This window comes from Panthera onca, chromosome F2 (assembly GCF_046562875.1).
Source record: "Panthera onca isolate mPanOnc1 chromosome F2, mPanOnc1 haplotype 2, whole genome shotgun sequence".
Classification (NCBI taxonomy): Eukaryota; Metazoa; Chordata; class Mammalia; order Carnivora; family Felidae; genus Panthera; species Panthera onca.
Genome location: NC_138356.1, coordinates 7,913,624 through 7,933,109, shown reverse-complemented (window position 1 = coordinate 7,933,109; position 19,486 = coordinate 7,913,624). Strand labels below are relative to the sequence as shown.

Genomic DNA, 19,486 nt, shown 5'->3' with positions numbered 1-19,486 from the left:
CTCTCTCCCTCTCTGCCTCTCCCCTGCTCACACTCTCCCTCTCTCTCAAAATAAATAAGTAAACTTTAAAAGAGTACAAAAATAAAAATAAAGAAAAATTACAAAAATAATTCCGCTCAGTCTTAGTTAACAGTATCACAGTTCAAATAAAGATTTTGACAAGGCCTTTTAAAAGGTAGAGAAATCAATTTTTTCACCACTTATTTGTATACAATTTTCATTCAAGTCCATTGGAGGCAAAAGCCAAACTGAGCAGGAGTAAGTAAATCAGGACGCTACTACCCCAGGGTAATTGTTCAAGTCTCTGGCAGGACTCCAAAGTATTTCAGAAGGTGTGTGTGTGTGTGTGTGTGTATGCACACAAGCTGTGCATTTTTTTTTTCTGTTTTCAAGAAATAATTAATTATTGAGCAAGCTTATAAATTCATGAAAATCACTAATCCCAAAGGTACATTTAAAAAAAGACTAGTATAGGGGTGCCTGGGTGGCTCTGTAGGTTAAGCGTATGATTTCAGCTCAGGTCATGATCTCACGGTTTCTGAGTTGGGGCCCCGCTTTGGGTTCTGTGCTGACAGCTCAGAGCCTGAAGCCTGCTTTGGATTCTGTGTCTTCCTCTCTCTCTGCCCCTCCCCTGCTCTCTCTCTCTCTCTTTCTCTCTCTCTCTCAAAAATAGATAAACATTAAAAAAATTTTTTTAAAGACAAATACTGTTCCAATAGTTTTTTTTTCATCCATATGAAACCAAACTCCGCATCTAGATATAGAGCAGACTAATTTTATAAAACTACTTAAGCGCATCCTTGGATTAATTGTAGTATTTTACTGTAACAAATTTTCTATTATTTTATCCATTTCTCATTTAAGAATTATGTAGTGTGTATAGATCTTAATCTATAAAGGTCTAGACAGCATAGATCTTAATCAGGAAACCACTCCAAAATTTTAGTTGATCTGTCACCTGGACACGTGCATGGTATCTTCACTCCAACTAGAATAACATTTTGTGGGGCGCCTGGGTGGCTCAGTCGGTTAAGCAGCCGACTTCGGCTCAGGTCATGATCTCACGGTCCGTGAGTTCAAGCCCCGCGTCGGGCTCTGTGCTGACAGCTCGGAGCCTGGAGCCTGTTTCAGATTCTGTGTCTCCCTCTCTCTGCCCCTCCCCCGTTCATGCTCTGTCTCTCTCTGTCTCAAAAATAAATAAACGTTAAAAAAAAAATAGAATAACATTTTGTGTCCTGGTTCACTAACTTTGTTTCTCAGCTGAGGGGATTTGGGCACATGGTACGTACTCAAAAGTTGTTAAGTGTGGGAATGTAAAGTGATACAACCACTTACAAAACAGTTTGGCAGTTTCTTATAAACTTAAACATACTCTTTCCATAACACCCAGAAATTGTCCTCCTTGGTATTTACCCAAATGAGTTGCAAACATATCTACACTAAACCTGCACGCAAATGTTTCTAGCAGCTTTCTTCATAACTGTCAAACCTTGCAAGCAACCGAGATGTCCTTTGGTAAGTGAATGAATAATTGTGGTGAATCCGTAGCGCAATTATTACTCAGTATTGAAAAGAAATGAGCCATCAAGCCATGGAAACATAGGGAGGAGCCCTAAATGCATACTGTAAGTGAAAGAAGCCAGTCTGAAAAGGCTACATACTGCATGATTTCAAATACATGACATTCTGGAAAAGACAAAACTAAGGATAAAGAAAAAAGATCAGTGGTTGCCAGGGGTTGGGTGTAGGCAGGGATGAAGAGGCGGACCACAGGGGATTTTCAGGGCAGTGAAACTATTTTGTAACATACTGTAATGGCGGTTAGCTATCATTATACATTTGCCAAAATCCGTAGAATTTACTAGATAAAGAGTAAACTCTAATATAAAGTATGGACTTTCACTAATGATAATGTATTAGCATTGGTCCACAAATTATATCAAATGTACCATAGTATGGGGCACCTGGGTGGCTCAGTAGGTTGAGCGTCTGACTTCGGCTCAGGTCATGATCTCGCAGTCTGTGAGTTCCAGTCCCGACTCGGGCTCTGTGCTGACAGCTCAGAGCCTGGAGCCTGCTTTAAATTCTGTGTCTCCCTCTCTCTCTGCCCCTCCCCCCACTCAGGCTCTGTCTCTCACTCTCTCAAAAATAAACATTAAAAAAAAAAAGAAAAAGAAAAATGTACCATAGTAATATCCAATGTCAATGTCAGGAAAATTCTCAGGAGGTGAGAAACATCTGAGAACTCTGTACTTCCCATCTAATTTTTCTGTAAACCTAAAACTGCTTGAAAAAAATCTACTAACTAAACAATTAAAATTAAAAAAAAAAAAAACATTGCTTAAATTTGTTAAATGAAGATACAAAGAAATAAAAGAAGTTGGTTGCGTCTCAAAAGCACCTTCCTCTGAGGAATCTTTACTGAGCCAAGTACCAAAGGTTCACCATGTCCTAATGGCGAACAGCCCAGTCCATTCAGGGAATGCTCACCTACAGAGGTCTTTCCAGGTCGGAGTTCTCCCACCTACAAAGTGAAGCTCATTTCCTAAACTAAGAAAGGTAAATCCTACTAAAAGCTAAAATAGCATCTAGGGCCTAAGGAACTGAGGAAAAGGAAGGGAATTTGTAACCAAAGCCCTCTTAGGCTCAGTGAGAAACCCATGAATGAAGAGCAGTGGGGTCACCCTTGGCTCAGGAGGTTAACCAGCAGGCTCCTTCACTGGGAATCCCTAATTAACTTCCGTGGGGGAACTTCCCAGCTAGCTGGCGTTGACCGTAAAAGCCAACCCTCCTTCCAACACGCACACATGTTAATGCGCTATTTTAAAAGTTCAGAGTACTTATTACTGAGTTGTCAAAGGCCCATTAATTATCCCCTATACTGTATTTAGCTTTCCTCTGGTAAATCTTTTTTAATTGCCCAGTCCGCATTTACAGAACATCTTTATTTAACACGCTTCCAACTCTGTTTATGTTTATGCCTTTTCCAATAGCTCATTAAATAGAGTTCTTACCACTACTATCAGAATCCTCAGTGAGAACCGTCCAAGTCTACTTAAGTGCTTTCCGTGCATTTCCTCATTATAGAATATTTGCAAGTTCCAAATATATTTCAAGTCTACCCTCATTCATATCTTTTCCCTGCCTCTGAAGAGTGGAGACTTCCTTCTCCGATAGTCCCCATTTTTATACTATTTTACAAAAGACGACCATTTGGAAATACAGCCTTGAACTTGCTCCCTGAGCTGACACTTACCGACGGAATCAAGTCCAGATTCCCCAGGGAAGCACCGCAGTCCTGGTCAGTTTGGTCCTAAACTCGAAATTCATCTGTTGATATTCTTTCCCTGACACCTTCCACGTCAGTCCTTTACAGAACCCATCATGAACCACATTTGTCCCTTCTTTTCTTTCTGCTTGGAATCCTCTGAGGTCTTCCTCAAATGTTACTCCCACGTGAAAGCTTCCGAGAAAGAAATCCTCTGTCTTCAACCCCTAAACGTTTCTCCTCCCGCCATTGTTGATGATGTATCACCCTTCGAGGTATAAACAAATATAACCCTTGCAGGGCAGGTAACTCCCTTAAGTCAGGGAGTGCCTTTCTCGACTCTTGGTGCGCCCAGAGCCTGCACTCAGTGAATATTTTACAAACGTATATTAAATGAACAAAAGCATTTTTACTCCAGACCATCTTGGTTTCATTAAACTATTTCTGCGCTTTCCAGCATGTCCTAAGCTATATAATCGCATGATCAGGGGCACACATAGAAGCAAATCATGAGAAAAATAACCATGCTATAGATATACATGATTCTTAGAACTTAATACTTGGGATAAAAAATCCAGTAGATCAGAACCCATTGAATGTCATGAGCCTTAAAAACACATTTGGAAATCACTCGGTCTCTCTGGAAAAACTACATTTTGTAGAGATACCACTGAACTAAAAAGAAAAACCATAGTGCATATTTTTCATTGAATGCCTACCCTCACCACCACCCCCCCCCCAAAAAAAAACTTAAAAAAAAAAAAACAGATGGAAGTTGGCAAGCCCTTCCAAAGCAAATTGTATCTACTTGGTGGGGGAGGCGGGGAGGGGGGGGTGCATTTTTTCAATAGGCAGAGGGGAATTTTTTTTTTTTTTTGGAAATAAACATTTGGAAACGCCTTTATAAAAGCTAGTTGGGTCTGATTCTGAAATTTTTGAATTGTGTGCACTTGAGAATGAATTTTCTAGCACTTGCACATGCTCGACTTGTATAGAGTTGGTCCTCTGAGACAAGGTTTAGGACTTGAATTTGAAGTTGTGTCACATAGACGTAAATCTTGCTGGTCTCAGAGAAAGTGATGTGACTGACAGAGAGGTTCTGCCTTGCATACTTGTAGCTGAATTCATAATTCGTGAACATATGTGGAGGAGAACTCTAGTATATGCAAAGCATGACTGCGTGCAAAATGAGGATATAAATACAGGTTAATTACATACTATTCACACGGGGCTGGAGCCTACTTAGTATTCTTTAGTGTCATGCATTTCCCAAAGGAAAGGATATGTATTTTACTAGGAGGTTATCAAATCAAAGTGACATATTATGGATAAAATTGAACCACGGTCTCTGTGTTTGAAGTTTGGTGTGAAATATCAATCTCAGGAGTAGTTTATCAGAAACCTAGCCCAGGTCAAGAAAGCATGAATATTGTTTCCCGCGTGTATATTCAGTCAGGTCTATGAAAGGAGCTGATATGCCCCACAAAGAGGAGTAAGACGTAGCGGCAAAAGTACAAGATAGGGAAGCCAAAGTCATGATTCTAGACTGCTGATACTTGCTATTTAGCAGCTGCGTGCACTTGGGCAAGTCTGCTACCTCCCTGAACCTCAGTGAGTTCATCTTCAAATGAGAACAAGGGTAACACCTACCTTGAGAGGCTGGCGAGAAGACTGGATGATTTAATATGAGTAAATGTGCTTTGCAAGCTGGAACCGCACTTAACAAAGATTTAGTCCTTATTGTCATGATCAAATACTATTTATTAAACCACCAAATAAGCACAGCATGTCACTAGGCCTTAAGCAAAGCAGGAAGCAGGGAAGACAATGGGCTTTATTCACCTTAGGGGTTTTATCTCCCAAAGAGTCAAGTTTTTACCAGCAGGTAATCTTATTTGCAAAATCCATTAAGTCAGCCCGCTTCTGCAGTGACACAACTCACTGCCCTTCCTATGGTAACTTCTAGTAAATTCTTAGTATTTTGAGCCATTTCACTTAGGATTTTCCTCTTCCCACTTCTCAACAATTGAGTCCTGACGTTACCTAGAGCAGCCCTGCCCAACAGAAATATCATGCGAGCCACACACGTACTTTTAGTTTTCTGGTGGTCACATTTATAAAGTATAAAAAGCAACAGGTGAAATTAATTGAAACAACATATTTTATTGAACCCAATATATCCAAAATGTTATTGGCTCAACACGTAATCAACATGAAAATTATTAGGGAGATCCCCTTTTTTGCCCCCCTTCCCCAAGTCCTCAAAGTCCCCAGGGAATTTGGCCCTTGCAACACACATTTCACAGGCTCAACGTGCGACGTGCAGTTCAGGGCCACCATATTGAAAAGCCATGCAGGTCTCCAGCCTGGCAGGTGACCACACCTACTGATGGCGCAAACCTAGAAAAATTAACTTAGTCACTCTCCATGGAAACCCTTAAAGAACACTGATGGAAACAATCACATTCTAGCACATAGATGGGGGAAGGAGCCCTAGCAACATAAGCGACAGCATAGCAACACCAGCTGTTGTACGAAAGGGAAATTAGAAAACTACTACTCTGAAGAGAAGCATTTCTGGGAAGGTCCGCCGTTCTCTATTTTGGGTGGTATGAACTAAGGCAACTGGCAATACCTTTACACAACCATGCATTTGCTAAGGCGCAGTTCTCGTTCTCTTTTCATTCCACAATACAGACACGGACGTATTTTGTCCTCAAGTTGAATGTCCTATTTCTCACTTAGGATGACAAACAGCAAAGCATGAAATCCTCCTATGATCTCGCTGGCCTTGTCGGTCTTGGGGTCACTGGGAGGGACTGAACTGCATGAAGCAGATTGGCCATCAGACATCTCTCGTATTATTTTATAAAAATATCCTGCTAACTCCTGGCCAGGGCCTAGCCTTGCGGGCCTGGAGGCCTAGTTCCATTTTCTTCTCTTCCTCCCTTAGTTCTTCCTTCCCTTTGCAGAGGCAGAGGCTCCTTGGTCTATCAGACTAAAAGCTGGGGGTGAGAGATGCTCACAACCTGAACTCCCTCCCCACTGTCCGGACAGCCAGGGAAGGTGAGGTCCTTTGCTCACCCTCGGGGCTGCTGCTTTTTCAGAAACTTCAGAACAGGAAGGAATAGCACAAACAGCCCAGCTCCACCCGTCTGAGCACAGACAGCAATCATTACACCTTGGCAGGAACAGCCACCCTGCATCCCTCCCCTCTGTCCGCTTACTCTGATGGCACTGCCTTCCTTAGTGTCTACCTATTTCCCCCTCTCGCCACGCCTTGTCCATTCCATCCCAAGGGCATGAGTACTTACAGAACTGTGAGAGATGGGTGGCCAATGTGCTGACTTAATTTCCTAGAGTTTGGTTGTGAACAACAAAACTATAAAGTAATGGATTTTTCATAAAGATTTTATTAAAACCGTTCACTTTCTTTGCCAATGGGAGATTTCACATCTTTGTTTACAGTATTGCCTATAAGGAGATCCCACTGTTGCCATTTCCAAGTACCAGCCCTTGCTTTCCTAGTGGGTGAGCTGACTTTGGTGAGAAAGCCCGTTAACACATCCGGATCGACCATATTTTCCGTTGATATCCAGCACAGATTAATCTTCCTTCACCATTTCAGCTGAAGGGGATTCCTCCCCTGTCTGCTTCTCAAACTTCAATGTGCATACTAATCCCCAGGGGATCCTGTTCAGCTATGGGTCGTGATTCACTAGGTGGGTCTAGGTGAGCCTGAGATTCTGCATCGCTGACACACTTCCAAGTGATGTGGCTGCACCGGCTCAAGATCCTACCTTGTATTGTAAGGCGATAGCTCCACTCTTAGCACAACATCACAGACAGATTTGGTGCTATGAACATGACTTGCCTGCCTCCTTCCCTAGGAGAGCATATTCTTTTTTAAAATGTCTTCCTTACGATGATTTCAAACAGATGTTTGTGGAATCCACGATCGAAAGGCTATCACTGTGGTCACTTATTTTTTATCGTTCTATTCTCAGGAACTGATTACAGCGACCAAGTGGTGATTCAGTCGATAGACTGCTAATGAATTTGCACGTATCAGTAGCAGTTGAGTGAGAACCTGTCATCCCAGCTCTGCGACCTCCCCTCATTGCCATCAGAACTAGACCTCCATGGGATGCCTGGGTGGCTCAGTCAGTTAAGCATCAGACTCTTGATTTCAGCTCAGGTCATGATCTCATGGGAGCCCAAGTCTTGAGGTCAAGCCCCATGTCAGCACGGAGCCGGCTTGGGATTCTCTCTCTCCTCCCTCTCTCTGCCTCTCCCCACCCCTCTCTCAAAACAAATAAATAAACATTAAAAAAAAAAAAAAAGAACTAGACGTCCAGTCCATACCCTTACTCTCAACATCTGACCAGGCAGAAATTGTATAATGAGAACATAAATGAAGCAAATTTCCCTTTAGTTTTTTGAAGCAGTTATATAGTTTTCCTTTGTGATGCCCTTGATTTCAGATTCTCACCTACCTTTACTATTAACAAGTTTGTTTCTGCACCTCACTTGGATTCCCAGGTTTCTCTTATGTTACCATGAGTGGTGATGTGCCTTGGCCACTGATTTCATACCTACTTCTGATTTGTGTTTTAACCCAGGACTCTCGGGTCAAACACCTTCAGACTACAGACCCCACTGGTGCCCTCAATATCCAGTTAACCTAAACGTGACTATTTTCACAACTGGAGTTTTGCCCCTTTGTTCCTAGAACAAACTCCTCTAATGGATCTTGTCTGGTCTGCCTAGTGAAGTGTTGCTTTAAGCTTTGCTGTGATGAGTTTTAAAATGGTTGTCAGTACTATTTTCCCACTCGCACTACCAGGGATCGAAATTTCAGCCTCTGATTTTGGAACAAAATTTTCCATTTTTGTTCATTTCTCTCGCGGCCAAATTTCTCTCAGGGCTCATAAATGCATGCCTGATCTTCAATACCCTCATCTCCTATGAGCAGATGAGAGAGTGGATGTCAATGATAGAGTCCAGGGTATTTGGCCATGCTTCCTTGACAGAAACTTCAGGTCTCCTCCCTCTTACTCATTTGATTCCAGCCTTATTTATGCTTTCATTAGAATAGCAGAATTACCTGCTGCTGTGTAGAACTCAATTTTTCCAACCCAACCATCACCAAATCAAGAAAAATCCTGTAGGATATATCTGTGACTGCTACTCTTAATAGTAATATGTCCCCTGGAAATATGAAACCCTATGGGACGTACTTCCTAATTTAGAGTAGAATAATGGAGCCAAGTGCTGTAACTCTCTTTGGAGAGTCTTCTGAAACTGACCTACATTTACAAAAATAATTGGTATTAATTTTACTTTTGTAAAGCAGGAAATTAATTAATGAGCTGAAAAGGTACCAAAATAAAGAAACCTCTGCAAATCCTTTCCCCCGCTTTGCTAAAGAATCATTTATTTCTTCAGTGTTACCATTTCATCGATCCAGTGGCCGGGCCATAAACCAACGGTAGAAATAATGGAAGATCACTTTGTTACTGTTACAGCTACAGGGGCTACCTTTGTTTTGATTATTGGCTCTCTGTTACTGAAAAAAGACCTGAACTGTAAAGAATCCCCATATCTTTATTCACGACTGTCATCCGAAGTCCTACTGCTCTTTATATGGATGAAATCTCTCAGACTGGTGGTTCAGAAAGGTGACTTTGTCCGAGTGCACTTGGGAAGAAGCCAAATCAAAGTCATCCCAAGTCTTTTTAGACCCGTATTCACTGTAGATCCTATTTTTTCTATCTATGCATGATTTTCTGTTTGACTAATCCTCACCCGCCCCACACACTGCCCACTGCTCTGTTTATATAAAAGGATTCCCCTGGCAGGAAAACAGGGCATGTGCATAAATTAAACAAAAGAAGTAGAACTGATTCAAACAGCCTACTTATGAATCATGAAGAAGAAAAAATAGTTTGACACACTTCGGATCATTTTAAAATAGATGCTTAAAATTTTTTTTTAAAAATTAAATATCTGAAATGTTGTCGTGGGGCTGAAAATTGTTCAGCTTCATGACAGAGAGCTAACATCCTAGAGATCCAGGCAATTCCTATCCAAGAAAGGTTAATGCATTGCTCTCTGAGTGACAGACCCCTATTCTTTAATGAGGACAGGCCTAGATATAGTGTCTTTGTTTAGAGTTTAAATTCAATTTCTACCATATTAAATCAGGGACAGTGTAACCCAGGACAGGCTTTTAATTTCAAAGCCCACCTAGCTCTGACAACAGCCTTCTCGTTGACATAACGTATAGTTCTTTATAAGCCAGTGAAGCATTGTTTTTATTTGCTAATCATAGCACCCCAACTGTGCCTACCTCGCTACATGAAATGGAAACGGTAATTTTGGCTTCCCAGGTCTATATGATAGATACCTTAGGTTTAGTGATATGGGAACACTTCCCACATCAGCGTCAAATACTTAGATACGGGTTTTTATGAATATGGTGTTATATGACTGTAAGTAAAATTCAAAAATGACACAAAGTAAGTTACATTACACGAACACGCTTAAGATTCTGTCTGCATGTATGGATCATACCAGTTCCTAGATGTTAGACGCTCATATCGTCAACTCTGGAAAGTCCCTTGTAGGTAACCAGAGAAACGCCATTAACGATGATGTCCTTGGAAGAACACATACAGACTTTGTGGTGCTTACTCTGGGGACTGGGTAAACAGGAAGAATTTATAGTAAAAGCAAGAATTTTGGACCTGGAAAGGAACCTTGAATATTATTTTTTGACCGATCACATCATATAGATAGAAAATTAAGGCTTGGGAGGAGGAAACCAAATGAAGATTTAAACTTTGCGGGGACCCAGGGAGATGCCCTCTGCCATCATGCTGACACACGTAGCCCAGAGCACTGAGGTGACCTGCCTGGGGTCTGGGCTATCAAGCAGCCAGTTCATCCCTTCTGACTCCTCACCTAGTCCACTGCCCCCAAAGGAGCTGCCTCTGGAAAGAAGATCCGTCACCGATATTCTACTGGGACCCATCATCTTAGGGTTGGAAAGGAAGTAATGCTGTCCTTCGGATCACTGCCTCTAGAAAACCTCTGGACTGATTTATTTCCACTTGAACCCTTCTTTAGTTTCCTTGGCAACCAGTAATCTATATTAGTTCTGTGGATATACTAGACGTGAAATTACTGGTTTACGGTGGTAAGAAGTATGACAGACACGGGAGTGGCACGAGTAATAGCAGAAGCTACAAACCTTCTTTGCATAGACAAATAGAAGCACCAGAAAGAGCAAAATCATTCCATACATAAATATACCCTCAGGCAGTCAAGTGTAGGGAAGGAGAAAGTGAAAAAGTTTCATCCCAAAGCTTTCCCAGGCTGCCTTTTCCATCAGCAAGCACAGAAATGCCAAGCTGGGCTTCTGGATGCATCTTTCTCTGAGCAGAACTAGCACTTTATGGGATTTATCCCCACTTCCTTAATGCTGGCGATCTGAAAAAAAAAAAAAAAAAAAAGAGCTGGGGCAAGGAGGGATATCGTTTCTAGATAAAAACACCCCTTCTGATTCGCTGCACCCTTAGAAACTCAAGAAGCAAACAGCCCCCTTCTCATAGAGAAGAAAGAATAATGCCTGGGCTTCATTCACAGGTCAGTAAATAGTCACTGAGCATGGAACCTCCACAACCATTGGAGTAACTTCCCAAGGACGGGCCCGTGGTCTTCCTTCCTGACCGGCCATGCCACCAATTACCAGTGACACCGGCATATAGCCGGAAGGAAGTCACTCGGTGGTGGTCAGAATTGTGCAATGCCATTCAACAGGATTTGTTCTTCCCTGACATCCTTCAACACATTACAACTATTTTATAAGATTACACCTGACAAGCACTTTCTCATGACTGGTAGCACACTGCGCCTTGTGTCTGATAACACCTAAGACTGAGACTTCTAATTCTAATTCCTGATCTTGCTTCCATGGGCCTAGTTAGGGTGTCATTCAAATTCTATAGCAAGTCAAGCAATGTGCTAATTGGATTAGCCAGTGAGTTCATACAAAGGGGAATCATTCTGTACCGGTTACCCAGTGATTGGTGTTATTTAATATCACAGGTAAACGATTTCGCTCAAGCTGTAAAGTAGAGAACACGTTTAACAGCAAGATGTGTACTTGGATATGCAAACATTAAAGAATTTTTTGCAAGTGACTGAGCAAAGACCCTCAAAGCTACTGAGCCAAGGAGTTGCGGATACTGTTCAAAAATGATAGCATCCACTTGTATAGATACTTTTAACTACGCTATGCAGGAAGTCGGCAAATTCCATCAGAATGTAATAACCATAAAATCCGTTTTCACCCTTATAAGTAAACAGTATATGGTTCAAGTGAGTGGGAAAAAAAATACAATTTTTGCACTAGTTATTGCAAAGATACTGAAATAAGTATTTCTATCACATAGATTTATGCATAAATTATTCCAACACATAGAGAAGCCACAGTAAATGCACAGAGGACTGTCTGGTTGTGTGTGGATTTATATCTGTTAGGTAACTCAGAGATTTAAATAGCAAGGCCAGCACTCAAGGATGTTACAGAGACTTGTGGTGCTCTAGGGAAGATAGCGGGTCCATAAACCAATGAACAGATCTCAAAGTAACATAACTGCAGTGTTCCAAGCAAACTCCTGCTTCTTCCATCCACGAGAAAGCAAAGATCAGTCTACTATGTTTGGAGCAGCATGTAATTGATGATGGAAACTCTCATGAAATCTCAGGGCTGGAGGATGATCTTTTAGTTCAACCCTCTGCATGATACTTAAAAGTTTTTTCTGCTACAACTCTGCATCCATTTTTCTAAATGATGCTTAGACACTCCAATGTTGGGGAACTCGCTGCTGATAAGGAATCATACTTGATCTCTGGATGCCTTTGACTAGCTAAAAACTGCTTCCTTACATTGACTCAAAATCTGTCCATCTTACCCCAGAGGGCCCACACCCAAGTCCAGTGCCTGGCCCTCATTACAACCCTTCAGTACTTAACCAGGGAGCTCTTAACTTCTCAGCCTTCTCTTCTACCTAAGGACCCTCAATCTCATCAATGATTTTCTCATGTGGCCTTTTTTCCCCTCCCACATCAGTACCGAATTCTAACCTAGAATCGGTGCAGAACTATATGACCTGGACAGAAAACACACTTAACATTCTCTGTCTCAATTTCCACATTTGCAAAATGAAAGGGCTACCTCAGAGATTACTCTGAGGATCAAAGCCCTCAGAAAATTGAAAAAGCGTTACAAAAACAGAAAGAACAAGTTTCCAAGGACAAGGAAACCTAAATTTGAATAACACGAAGACCACCGTATCCTAAGGAAAATGTCTTCCAAAGGTAGCCAGAAATAAACTTTTGCCAAGCGTTTACTTTAGCATAGGGGCACCTGGGTGGCTCAGTCAGTTAAGTAGTGGACTTCAGCTCTGGTCATGATCTCACGGTTTGTGAGTTCAAGCCCGCATCGGGCTCTGTGCTGACAGCTGGGAGCCTGGAGCCTGCTTTGGATTCTGTGTCTCCCTCTCTCTCTCTCTGCCTCTCCCCTGCTCCCACTCTCTCTCTCGGTCTCTCTCTCAAAACTTAATAAACATTAAAAAAATTTTTTTAAAAAAGAGTTTACTTTGGCATAAATCCAGGAACAATTTCAACCGATCTGTTTTTCTGAAAAAGCACTCCCCAACTTGTTGAGCCTATTTAGGCACTCCAATTACATCCAAACTTGATCCTTTTAAAATCAACGAATTTTAACAAATGAAAAAGACATGACTGAATCCAAAAGGATCTGATGATGTATCCTCTGAAACTGAACTACGCACCATTCCTTTGGCTAAAACAATGTTTTAACGCTTTTGTAACAATCCCTCCCCTCCCTGGCTCTTATAATCCAGGTTTCCTCCATGCTTTCAGAATAAAATCTAAATCCCCTTCATTGTCTACCCAAGGAATTCTCCTTCCTCCTCTCTAGCTACTATCGCTCATTCACTCTCTATTCAAAGGACACACTTAACCTGCCTTGTTCTCTCTTCCCCGCCCCACCCCTACCCCCATGCCTTTACACAAAGTCATAGCCAAGGCTCTGCAGCCATTGCCCCGCTTTTTTCAGACAGCAGATTTTCTCCTCATTCAAACCTTTGCTCAAACCTCCCCTCCTCCGGAGTCTCATCGGAATCACCAAGATGGTTTGAGGTTCCTGTTTCTTTCCTAGTACTTATTTCCTTGTATTGAAATTGTTTGTTTGTTTTTCTGTCTTCCTCGCCAGACAATGGAATCCTTAAAAGATGATGTGTATTTTATTCATTTGGGGGTAATTAGTAACTAGAACAGTGCCTTGCATAGAGTAAGTCCTCACTATATGCAGAATGAATAAGTTAATTAATATGCAGTAGAGGGAAACACAAATATACAGAAAAGTAACCATTCAATGAACTGAGGAAAGGGCATCAATCTTGCCTGACCTATATCAGAATTCAGAACTAACTCCAAATCGATAAAGTACTTTTTCAGTGGTCGGAGGTGTAACCTGTATGCTATTTCCCTACCCATTCTTGATTGCTAGAACCTCTTTTATCATTTGCAAGGCACTTTCCATGCATTCACCTGCATCGCGCCGTTTAATCATTAATGCCACTGCAAGACCCTGTTACCCAACTGGGATTTAATGCGGCAAGCTCAGCATGAGGAGCACTGGACTTAGAGTCAGACAAGCTGAGCCCCAGGCCCTATTCGGCGGGTTGACTCCTGGTGTGTTATTGGACACATTTCTTACCCCGTCTAAACCGCAGCTCCCTCTCCCACTTTGCCATCCTTAGTGAAGGTCAAGTGTCATTGTTACACAATGTTGTCATTATTATCCAAGCTGGCATTTGGAGGCACCCAAACTGATCCAGAAAGAGCACAGACTTTGGGTATCGTGGGCCAGGCTTTGACTCCTAACTATGTCACATAATAGCTGGGGAATTCTCTGAGCCACTTTTCTCATATTATAGAGATACTAATGATTTTTTCTCTTAGGTTCTTGTAAAGGGTAGTTGAGATAAAGAATATAAAAACATTTGTAAATTTTTCAAGTGCTATATGACATTATTATTATTCATGGTTGGCCAGATTTAAGAACAACTTAGAACAGCATTGCTCAAAGTTCCCTGTGTGCCACAAGAGTGCTTAATAAGTATACCTTTGCAAAGTTATCGGTAACTACACATCAGCTTTTTTTTTTTTTTTTTTTTTTTTTTTTTTTTTTTTTGCATATCAGCTTATTAAAGGCTCTGAGAAGTCCTGCTGTAGAGAGATCTGTTTAATTCCATTCAAGCTGCCCTTTTCCAATTGCCCTTTTCCAATTTATTTGAATATGGAACACATGTCGTACCTTGTGGAATAGCAAGCATGAGAAGAGGAGAAATGTTCTTTCACCAGGTCGTCACCACATGACTCTCATGATAGACATTCGGAAACAAAAACCAAAATAGTCAAAGACTAAAAACACTCCCCGTTCGACCATCTACTCACTTATTGTATGCAATATGCCTGCTTGCTAGAAGACAACCAAAAAAGTATATACACGCATACACGGGAAAAACCGAGTTAGACTTTTGAGAGGAAGTCATAAATTCTGAAGGAAGGAGGCATCCAGATACAATTGATTATGGGTGCGAAGACTTAAAAACTGTTCCAGCTGGGCATTTGTGATTCCCACTGGCTAGACTGCACTCTTAGTAACTTCTGGACTCGTATGAAATGAACAAGAAAAAAAATACTTGTTCATCTGCACACACATTTCCTTTAAAGTCGTGATTGCTCTTTTCACATGGTAGCAAAAGCTCACTTCATTATTTCAAATGGCTCTTTCTCAGAATCAACTCTTGTGACTTTAAAAGCCGCCATTAATTTCCCATTAGTAAACTTTAATTAAAATGAATATGTATCATTGCTTTCAGCAGTTGCATTTGTAATAAATGTATAAATACATTCAAATCTTGCCCAAAATGTTTCAGATAGCTATTTCTGAACAAGCAAACACTTTGATGTTATTTCAAAGGACTGTATCTACAGAAAGCTTTTAGAACCTTGCCCTTACCTAAAATAACTAAAATTTCATGGAAATACAAGGGACAGTTACCAACCTAGCTAAAATCTATTTTACTGATCTCAGAAAGTAGCATGTTAAAACATGAATGATGGCCCCTGAGCTTTGAACCATTCAGTACCTCGGTGTTTCTGCAACATTTGTGCATAATGCATTGAAAAGAAAAGCTAGAAGAAGCAGAGGGGTGTTCCTAATTTAAAGAATCCTAATGGTCTAAGATAATGATCTAATACAACAATCTGTGATGAACTGCCTTTCACCAGCTTATTATCAAAGATGGACCTACTGCCCAAAGTTGCATTCCAATACTCTACACTCGGAGAAGCTGAAACAATTTAGAAGGCATCTGAGTGTTAAACTCCATGAATTTTCCGATCCCTTTCCAGTTTCCTACATTAGGCTAAAGTTTGTTTAAACATACTTTATAAGGAGAAAACGAGGTTGAGTCTTAGACCATACTTCCATCAAGTTACCCCACTGCCCCCCGAATATCGTAACTAGAATCCAAGAACAGGTGGATTAGATCATTCAGACTTCCATGTTAAACACAATATTCTGAAAATGTGGGCAAATATCTGAAAATATTTGCAACAATACTTCCTCCCAGGGAACCAGGCAGTAGCAGAAAAAACCTCAAAACCCTGTAGAAATACTTAACAAAAGGAGTCTTGTGTAACCACAGTTTCTCTAAGAGTTGGGTGGGTCACTGCGTTTTTCAGACAGCCTGTGACTTTCCTTGTGCATTTGACCTTACCCTTCTTTCCCTCGACCTCCTAGATCAGCTTTTCTGTATGGCCAGTTGACCCAGTGTCTGTGGTCTCACTGAGATGTATGTGGGCCCTTTTCTTTTCCTAATTATTTCTCACTTTCTGCATTTTATCTCCTGAGATAACTAAATGTCAATGTTCAACTGGGAAAATGTTTGGTTTCGACAGTCTAGTAAACATAATGATAATGAAAATTATTTTTCAGGTCACAGAATTTGATAATATATTTTTCATAAACTATCAATCTGGAGGAAGCATGGGCAGTTCTTCAGCTAATAAGAGAAGTGGCTGCATTATTTACATACATCTAGACATTTCAAAGGTGATTGAAAAGTAAGTGATTTCCAAATCCGGCACAAAGTTTGCAAAAGTCACCAAATGGAATGGTAAGCGTGTAAGCTTCATTTTCCACATTATCAGATGGAAACTACTAATCATAGGCACCTCACCACTAAACAATTTCAGTGATCAATGTGAACATTTGAGTTCTTCATCAAATCTGAATGGCTTCATATAATAATGGCTGCATATAAGGCTTCATAATGGTCATTCATGGAACATACAGCTATCACATTTAACTGACATTTCAAAGTCCTTTGAGTCCAAACTATGGAGCTTTCCAACACCGACGGGTCTGACTGCCTCTCATATACCACTTTTCCAGAAAGTATCCGTTTGGAAAAAAAAAAAAAAAAAGTTTCGCAATTTGAAAGTTTGCCGTCTATGGCAATGTTCATCCTGCTTCACAAAGCAACGACAGTCCCAGGAAAGGTTGCAAAATAACCACCCTTGCTCTTCTCCACGAAAACACTATCGTTCGCCGCAAAGAAAACAAGTGTTTCGTCCCATTCGACAAATTCTCTGAGCTGTTTCCACATGGGAAACATGTCCTCGGCACACTTAATGATTTATAAAGCCTTTATCACAAAGATAACTACAAATGAAACGGAAAAGGACACTGGCATACCAGCACGTAAGCCCCACGTTGGTGCACTTACTAGGAAGTTTCCTCATTTTACTTACACTGCATACTTCTGAGCACTCTGTTTCATGATATTCCTAAATCTAGGCAGTGACCGCTCAAATGACAGCTCCCTCTGCCCATAGAGTTTAGCTTTGTATTCCAGTGTCTAAGTGGAAGTGATATCTGTGTAAAAAGACTTGGTACATCAGATGACAAGTAGCAGAGCGACCAATGAAGATGCCAAGTCCGATTAAAGTTTACAAGACGCGCCACCCCTTTTCTAAGGTTTCTTAGTTATGTGAGAAATCAGAATGTGGGGTTATTGCAAGCTAAGCAGAAAAGACATCATAAAAGTGAACCTACTCGTGGTTGGAGATAGATACAAATATAGATTATAGATCTAGATATAGGTGTCGGTATTCTCCAAAAAAGGACAAGCCGTCTGCCCGCTAAGCTTTTTACTTGGAGCACAGTACTTCTCCTACCAGTGAGCATTCCAATGTGGGTACTTCTGAGCAGTAAGAATTCTCATATAACTAGAATTAGCAACAGGGAACAAAAGAAGCCATCCAAATGGCAATATACCCCGCAAATTCAACATAATAAAAAAGGATTTTTAGAAGATGTGACAGGAATCCTCTCCCGGCCACTGAAACAGTATCACTAAAAATGGGGAGGGGGTAGCATATAAACAGAGAGAAGCTGGTGAAGCAGCGTGGGGACACAGAGGGGAGGGATGGGTTGATCAAAACCACTTTGCTGCCTGTCTCTTGCTTCTCACTTCCCTCCCACCTTAGGTTGTGATCACAAATCTTAAAAATGCAAAACCCGGTATAAGAAAAAGAAAAAGAAAAAAACCCCACACACTGAAAGAGTGTGACTAGGGTTACTACCTCAGCAACCCTAAAGGATTTTCGTGCAAAAGCAAAGCAGTGAGGCTGTTATGTGGTTAGCAATAGCAGTTCTCCCCCGTCCCCACCCCTGATACGGTACCTCCAGATCTGCCCGAGCTGCAAGATGTGGATCAGTGACTGCAGGAGCCAGATGCAGAAGGAGCAGGACGCAGACCTGTGTTTGCCGCTGGCCCGGGTGGCCCCGCTACTGTTGCTGCCGCTGTTGGCGGCGGCGATGTTGCTCTTGCTGGCGTTGGACGCTTGCCTTTGCGGCGTGGAAGGACGAGCCTCGCCTTCCGCGGCTGCAGACCCACTGCTGGCCACAGTCTTGCAATCGGCTCCAGGCTGCGGGCAGCTGGAGGCGGCTGCGGTCGTGGCGCTGTCCTCGGTGCTGAAATCGTGCACGAACCAGCGGAAGCTGAACACTTGCACCGAGAGCGAGCCGAGCACCACGAAGAAGAGCGTGAGCCCGAACCACCAGCGCTGGCCGCGCAAGTAGTAGTCCACGGCGAGCCAGATGTCCGTGCCCACGTCCGCGAAGTACACGGCCACGGCGGCCAGGATCCAGAGGCAGTCCCACAGCGAGTAGCGCCGCTGCTCCCTGCCCAGGCGCAGGCACAGCGCCGCCGAGCCCGCCCCGCTGCCGCCCGGGCCGCCAACGCCGCCGCCCGGGCCGCCCAAGCCCCCGGAGCCGCCGCCCGAGCCGCCGCTCCCGGCACAGCAGCAGCAGCAGCGCGAGCAGCCGCCGCCGTCCGGGCAGCAGCCGCCCCCGGCCGCCTCCTCGTCCTCGGCTCCCGACCCCGACGGCAAGCCCGGAGCCAATCCCTGCACCGAGCCCGAGTGGTCCGAGTTCTGCAGCGGGGTGAACGCCACGTCGCTGCTCTTCTTCATTTTCAGCCTCCCGTCTGACTTAGCGGCCATGATGCCTCCAAACCGGAGGAGAGCCCTCCTTTATCTGACACCTTTCCCCGCTGTCTCCTCCTCCCGCCACCTCCTCGCCTCGCCCCGGCTTCCCTCCCTGGCGGCGCGGCTCCCCCTCCTCCTGCTCCTGCGCCGGCTCGCCCGCCGCCGCCCGCCGCCCGCCGGGCTGGGCGCTGGGCCGGGCTAGCGGCGCGCCTGGGGCCGGCAGGAGCGCCGCCTGGCTGCCTGCGCGGAGCCAAGCTGCTCGCGGCGCCCCGCGCGCGCCCCTGCCAGCCGCCCGCGCTCCTCGCCGTCCCGGCCCCGCGGCTGCCGCCCGAGCCGCCGCCGCCGCCAGCAGCAGGAGCAGCAGCGGCCGCCGCGGCGCTCCTCGGACCTGCACATTCCTCTCCTCCCCTCGCGCGCGCTCCCTCCTCCCGCTTCCTCTCCTCCACCAGCTGACTCCGAGGGAGAGGATGACCTCATCCCTTCTCTTCCAGCTGCCGCCGCTCCCACCCCGGCTCGGGAGGGGCGAGGGAGGAGGAGGGCCCCGGAGGAGGGGCCGGG

General features: G+C 43.4%; 1 protein-coding gene across 2 annotated transcripts in view; it reads right to left on the bottom strand.

Annotated features, from left to right (window-relative positions):
• The window catches only part of XKR4 (XK related 4), a 431,032-nt gene extending 411,945 nt beyond the window's left edge, over positions 1-19,087 (bottom strand). For both annotated transcript variants that reach the window (XR_014136563.1, XM_060610542.3), the window contains exon 1: positions 18,123-19,087. Coding sequence is in view for 1 of the 2 variants with exons in the window: in XM_060610542.3 (XP_060466525.1) it covers positions 18,123-18,943 (821 nt within the window). In the remaining variant the exon portion in view is untranslated. The remainder of the gene's footprint in view (positions 1-18,122) is intronic.
• Between the last annotated feature and the right edge of the window lie 399 nt (positions 19,088-19,486).